The 7257-nt window shown below is 50.3% G+C and overlaps 1 protein-coding gene across 1 annotated transcript in view; it reads left to right on the plus strand.

Moving 5' to 3' along the window:
- The first annotated feature begins 5175 nt into the window (after positions 1–5175).
- The window catches only part of WDR86 (WD repeat domain 86), a 22268-nt gene continuing 20186 nt past the window's right edge, over positions 5176–7257 (plus strand). Inside the window, exon 1 of the mRNA XM_012806472.1 lies at positions 5176–5338. Within this exon, the coding sequence (XP_012661926.1) occupies positions 5176–5338 (163 nt within the window). The remainder of the gene's footprint in view (positions 5339–7257) is intronic.

Below are 7257 nucleotides of genomic sequence, written 5' to 3' on the forward strand. Positions count from 1 at the left end.
AAAAAAAAAAAAAAAAGAAATGTACAATTCAATGGCATTAAGCACATTGACAGTGTTAGACAACCATCACCACTGCCTCATTACCAAACTTTGTCATCACCCTATACCGAAGCCCAGTACCCAGTAAGCAGTCCCTCCCCGCACTGCTCCTCCAAGCTCCTGGCAGCCATGGATCTGCTTTCTACCTGTGCAATTTGTCTGTTCTGGGTATTTCAAATAAATGGAGTCATATAATATTTGTCCTTTTGTGTCCGCTCCTTTCACTTAGCATAAAGTTTTCTAGGTCCATCTATGTGTATGTGGATCAGTACTCCATTCCTCTTATAGCTGAGTACAATTTCATTGTACGAATATGGCACATTTTGCTTAGCTTCTCATCTGTTTATGGACATCTCTGGGCTACTGTGAAGAGGGCTACTATGAACATTTATTTCCAAATTTTTGTTCAAATACCTGTTTTTAACTCTTTTCAGTATGTGCCTAGGAGTAGAATTACTGGGTCATATGGCAATTCTGTGTTTAACCTTATTGAGAAACCCAGAAAACTATCTTTCAAAGCAGCTATACCATTTTGCATTACTATGCAATGTTTGAGGGTTCTGATGTCTCCACATCCTTGCCAACACTTATGATTTTCCAATTTAAAAATTATGGCCATCCTAGTAGATGAGAGGTGCTATTTCATTGTGTGTGCAGTTTTTTAAAAAACATCTTGCCAGGTGCAGTGGCTCATGTCTGTAATCCCAGCACTCTTAGAGGCCGAGGTGGGTAGATCACTTAAGCTCAGGAGTTCGAGACCAATCTGAGCAAGAGTGAGATCCCATCTCTAAAAATAGCTGGGCATCATGGTGAGGACCTGTAGTCCCAGCTACTTGGGAGGCTGAGGCAAAAGGATCTCTTGAGCCCTGACTATGAACTATGACTCCATGGCACTCTATCAAGGGCAACCAAATGAGATTCTGTCTCCAAAAACAAACATCTTTATTGAGACATAATTCACATACTATAAATTGATCCAAGTAAAGTGTACAATTCAATGGTTTTTCAGCAAATTCACAGATATGGGCATCCCTTTTATTTATTTATTTATTTTTTGAGACAGAGTCTCACTTTGTAACCCTTGGAAGAGTGTCGTGGTATCATAGCTCACAGCAACCTCAAACTTTTGGGCTCAAGCAATCCTCTTGCCTCATTCTCCTGAGTAGCTGGGACTACAGGTGCGTACCACAACACCGGCTATTTTTTTTTTTTAAGAGAAGGGGTCTCACTCTTGCTCAGGCTGGTCTCAAACTCCTGAGCTCAAGCAATCTACCCACCTTAGCCTCCCACAGTGCTAGGATTACAGGTGTGAGCCACCTTGCGCAGCACCCCACTCCATTTTAGAACATTTTCATCACCTCCCCCCCACATCCCTGCCTGCTTTATAGTGGTTCTCAACCTGTGGGCACAACCCCTTTGGTTGTTTGGCTGAGCCAAACAATCCTTTCACAGGGGTCACCTAAAAACATCCAGCATATCAGATATTTACATTACAATTCATAACAGTAGCAAAATTACAGTTATGAAGTAGCAATGAAAATAATTTTATGGTTGGGGGTCACCACAACGTGAGCAACTGTATTAAAGGGTCACAGCATTAGGAAGGTTGAGAACCACTAGCCTAGAAGGAAAGAAGCACAGTGTGCTCCCACGCCGCACGGAGGCGTGTTCTTGCCCCTCATTCAAGGCTGCTATCCCCTTCGGCTCCCAAAGTTCCTCCTCTTCTTGTTCCTTAGGGCTCTCACGCTGCCTGCTGCCCACCCCCTCCTGTATTGTCAGCTTCTCCTCCCTAGAGGTTTTTCTTGTCCTTAAACACAAGACATCTTAAAAAACTTCAAAGGGATACAAAAATACAATTAGAAAGAAGAAATAAGTTCTAGTATTCAATAGTACAGCTGGGAAATGATAGTTGTTAACACTACTGTATACTTCAAAGGAGCTAGAAGAGAGAAAAGATAAATGTCTGAGGTGAGGGGTATCCCAACTGCCCTGATTTGATCATTACACATTGTGAACACGTATCAAAATATCACAGGTATCTCCAAAATACACACAACTATTATATATCATTAAAAAAGTAATAATAGAAAGTTCTGGGCAGCACCTGTGGCTCAGTGGGTAGAGCACTGGTCCCATATACCAAGAGTAGTGGGTTCGAACCTGGCCTCAGCCAAACTGTAACAACAACAAAAATAGCTGGGCATTGTGGTGGGCACCTATAGTCCCAGCTACTTGGAAGGCTGAGGCAAGAGAATTGCCTAAGCCCAGGAGTTGGAGGTTGCTGTGAGCTATGACGCCTTGGCACTCTACAGAGGGCGATATAGTGAGACTCCATCGGGACAGCACCTGCGGCTCACTGGGTAAGGCACTGGCCCCATATACTGAGGGTGGTGGGTTCAACCGGCCCTGGCAAAATGCAACAAAAAAATAGCAAAAATAGGTGTTGTGGTGGGTGTCTGTAGTCCCAGCTACTAGGGAGGCTGAAGCAAGAGAATCGCCTAAGCCCAGGAGCTAGAGGTTGCTGTAAACTGTGTGATGCCACAGCACTCTACCAATGGCGACAAAGTAAGACTCTGTCTCAAAAACCAAAATAAATAAATAAGAAAGAAAGTTCTGATTCTAGTTGCTGTACATCCTTTATGACTAATAAGTTGAGCACTTTTCCATGTTGATGATTTGGAAAACCTAAAAACAAAGACACTTCAGTTCTTCCACTGTGTATCATCCTCCAGCTCTCGTGTGCCTCCTACCAGGATCCACGCTGTTAGCAACACAGATGCTGCCTGAGTTACAACAGGGTTATGTCCTGTAAACCCAGTGTAAGTTGAAAACATCACAAGTCAAGAATGCACTTAACACACTTAACCTGCTGAACATCACAGCTGAGCCGAGCTTACTTAACTGTGCTCAGAACACTTACATTAGCCTACAGTTCAGCTAAGTCACCTGCCGCAAAGCCAATTTTACATTAAAGTGTTTTGACTATCTTATGTAGTTTATTTAGCACTGTACTGAAAGTGAAACAGAATGGTTGTATGGGTACTCCAAGTACATGTCCATCAAACGCTATCACTTCCAATCCATCGTGAAGCAGAATCACTGTAAATAGAACCATCTCAAGCTGGGCGTCCAACCTTTTGGCTTCTCTAGGCGGCATTGGAAGAAGAATTGTCTCGGGCCACACATTTTTTTTTTTATTTTTCGAGACAGAATCTCAAGCTGTTACCCTGGGGAGAATGACATGGCAACATCACAGCTCACAGCAACTTCCAACTCTTGGACTCAAGAGATGCACTTGCCTCAGTTTTTCTGTATTTTTAGTAGAGACAGCGGCTCGCTCTGGCTCAGGATGGTCTCGAACCCGTGAACTCAATCAATCCACCCACCACCCTCTTCTTTTATAGTTTGGCCAGGGCCTGCTAAACGAGGACAACTGTAGCTTAAAAAAAAAAAAAAAAAGCCAGGCATTGTGGCCAGCACCTGTAGTCCCAGCTACTGGGAGGCTGAGGAAAGAGAACTGCTTAAACCCAGGAGTTTGAGGTTGCTGTGAGCTGTGATGCCACAGCATTCTACCCAGGGTGACATAGTGAGACTGTCCAAAAAAAAAAGAAAAGAAAAGAAAGAAAATAGTATAGGTTTGGGTTTGCAACTGGAGGGGGGGCACTCAGCTAAAGTACAGTTGACTTGATTTTGGTGTGTCCATTGGCACAGGTGATCTTGTTGCGCCTTCCAGAGCCTTCTGTGCTCTGGTCTAGGAGGATTTACAAATTTGGGAGGAAAGAATGGATTTCTCTGATTAGTCTACTCAAGAAATAAAGGTCCGGTGCCCTGTGGGACCCCAGTATGGGATTTCTTTTGGAGTTTGGACACGGCAAGGTCTGGTCATCTTGGAGCCGTCTGGCTCTCCAAAACTCACCCCACTCCTTGCTCTACTCCCTGGATTCTTGCAAGAGCCCCAGAAAATTCGGAAAATCCTTCTACCTTTAGGACCTAGAGGATCCGAGTGTGTGTGTGGGGGGGGGGCGGTCACCTTTCCATCTCCCCAGCAAATTTGTCGGGAGCTGCTAGCCAGCAGCCAGGGCGCTCCAGGAGGGCTCCGGGCAGGCGCGGTGGGGATTCCCGCAGAGACCTCGTGGGACGGTCAGAGGCTAGCGCCCAGCGAAACCTGCAGCGGCTGAACCTGACCTCTGGCCACCGGGGCTCGCACCCCACCCCCACACTGGCGTTGGCACAGCTGGATCTCCCTCTCCCGGGTCGGATTTTTGTAGAATGCGTATTTCCCAGCGGGGCGGACCTGGTGTTTATCAACTGCGCCTCTCATCTCGAGGACCACTCTGCTGTTCCCAAAAGTCCCTCGGCAGGGTCCTAAAGGCTAGGCGCAGGGGAGGACCTGACTTGCCTGGTAGGGGTGAGCAACGATTTTGCTCCACCCAGACCCTGCCGTCTGCCTCCTCCTCCTTCATCCCTTAGCTCTGGGGTCTAAGGGCAGAACCGGGAGACTCAGCCCGTGCAGCCGGGGAGGTAGCGCAAGAAACGGTCCCCGGGACCCATGCTGGGGCTGTGGCCGGAGGCGCCGGGAGTGCACGGTGGGGGCTGAAGCGCAGCCGCAGAAGTGGGAGGAGACAGGTTGAGGGATGGTCTCTGAGGAGGAGCCAGCCTGACCGGTATTGTTCCGCTCTCGGCCGCCGGGAGCGCACGGCGCGGGTCAGGCAGGGCGTGCAGAGCGCGGGACGCTCGGTTCTCAGGTTTCTCTCTCCGTTCTGGCCCCGTGGGCAGGAGAAGAGGCTGTGCACCCCGAGACACCGTTTCCGGTTCGCCGGTGGGGTGCGGGTCCGACGGGGCGGTGCCAGGAAGGGGTGGTTTGCTCCCGCGCGTCTAGGACTGCCCCATCGGGGGTGGGGGTCCTCAGCGGTCACTCCCCCCAACGCCATCCCCCGCCCGGCTGGCGGACGGGGAGGCTGGTGGGCTGCAAGGAATTAAGGTCTGTCAATCCCTCCGTGTGCTTCCGCAGCAGCCGACTGTCCTGGCTCCCGGCAATGGCCTCGGGCCACCACCGCACAGAGCCCCCCCGCGGACCCCAAGACGTCCCTCCCTAGCGGTGCGCAGCTCCTCCTCGTCTCCATCCCGGCGGGCGGGATGGGGGGCAGCGGGTCGGCCCTGAGGGTCTGCGCCGATCACCGCGGGGGCATCAACTGGCTGAGCCTGAGCCCCGACGGGCAGCGCCTGCTGACCGGCAGTGAGGACGGCACAGCCCGACTCTGGAGCACAGCGGACGGCCAGTGCTGCGCGCTCCTGCAAGGTAGACCCGTCCCCGCCCCCGCCCCGCTCCCTGTGCTCTTCTCCGCTGCTTGCCTGCCCGGAGGGTGGACCTCAGCCCTTGCGCCTGCTGACCCTTTTCTAAAAGCCCAACCCCAGCCCGCTCGTGGGAGAGTGCCCAGCGGCCGGCCGCTGAGAGCTCGGTGGGGGGTGTGTAGCTGGGGCGGGGGTGCTGGCGTGGGGTGCGGCTGCAGAGTTCTATGGGGCCGGGCCGAGAGGCCGAGGGGCACCCGCTGTGGAAGCGGAGATCATTTGTCCTCTGGCTGCAGGAAATCTACCATTCCTCTAATTTTAACAAACAAAAAGAAGTCGCACCTATACCCATTCTAAGCAGCGCTTGCCTTGTCTCTTTGGCCTTGGGAGTCTTTGCTGGCATTTCCTCTTTAGGACCATGGCAGTAAAGAAGGGATTTGTCAAGGGCCAGCTGTGCTGAGAAGTGTGCCATCCTCACACTCTTAACCCCATACACGGATTTGGAAACTAAGGCTGCGGGTTAAGTAACTGGCTCAGGGTCTCACAGGCAGTGTGTGGGGGGTAGGATTAAAATTTGAGCCCCCTCCAATCGCCCCACCTTGCCCAGCTCTCTAGGGCATCTTACATGCTGCAAAAGGGAGGGGTGTGAGGCAGGATTGATCCAAGTTTCTTAAAAGGGGCTTGTTAAATCTTTGTAGCTTATTTGTAGACAGGGTGAACTGTCAGGCGGCACACGCAGCATCAGTATTGTTAGGAAACAGTTCTGTACGCCCACTTCTACTGGTTTCTATTGGGTACTGTACTCCGTCTGGAGGGCACTGTACCTTGGGTGCACCGGAGGCTGTGCGGTCCGCGTCTGCACTAATGCAACGGGAGGTTCCTTTCAGCTCTGGTCCTGTTATTGCCAGGTTTGCACCACAGTCCCCTGATGAGGCCCAAGGCTTTCTACCCTGGTTACAGTTGTTTATCACAACAGGCTTCTTTGCCTTTGCCATAATCGCACATCCTAGGTGGCCTGGCAGCTTAGGTAGGACATTAGCCTTTATATTGGCTGAGACTGACACTGTTGGTTTTAAATATAACAATTAAAGCAGATATTACGAAGAGCAACAGGGATGAATTTTGGAATACTGGTTAGTTGGGATAATACTGGTTGGTGTGGATAATAGAGAGTTGGCCCCAACCTAACACACGTGCCCCCCACCCTGAACCATTGCAGGCGCTGATAGGCACCCAACTAGGAATAGAAGATCTGAAGTCTGTTAGAAATTTTAAATCCAACTTGTATTTGTTTTCCAAAACATCAAACCTCACTTGGAGGGGCTTCAGAAATGCAGATTCCCCAGGCTCAGACTCCAGGGGTCCCCCAGGAGCAGGATTCTAGAACTGGCATTTCTAGCAAGCTTCTGGGTGGATCTAATGCCAGGCGGGCACTCACTGTGGCAGCCCATTCAGCAGGTGAGTTTTCTCCCCAGTGAAGCTCTTGGCTTTCCCAGGCTGGCTGTGGCCTGGGGGGCATCTGGCTTTGCCCCATGGCAGCTCAGAGCCCCATGAAGCCTCCAGGGCCTGCACTTCCTTCACACCCACTTTGATGGTCCTCACAGAAGCTTGTCCCCTTTAGGCACAAGCACCCACTTTCTGATGAAATGGGCCTGACCTTCTGCCCTAGTGGAGGGCTACCCCCATTCCATTGGAAAACTGTCAAGTTAAAGAACTGTTGCCCATTTCTGCCAGGATTGTTTCTGCTGTTTTATAGGTTGGCATTTCAAGAATTTTCTAGGTCAGAGGGGACAAAGGTAGCCTTTCTTTATCTGGAGATTGCATTTAAAAAGTCATCTTGAGTGTGCAGTAATCCTTTTGTGTGCCTCCCCCCTCAGGAGATCTTGCTAGCTCCTCCCTCCTGTAGGACTTTTTTTTTTTTTTTTTTTT

Source organism: Otolemur garnettii, unplaced genomic scaffold (genome assembly GCF_000181295.1).
Source record: "Otolemur garnettii isolate 467f Iridium unplaced genomic scaffold, OtoGar3 scaffold00053, whole genome shotgun sequence".
Taxonomy (NCBI): domain Eukaryota; kingdom Metazoa; phylum Chordata; class Mammalia; order Primates; family Galagidae; genus Otolemur; species Otolemur garnettii.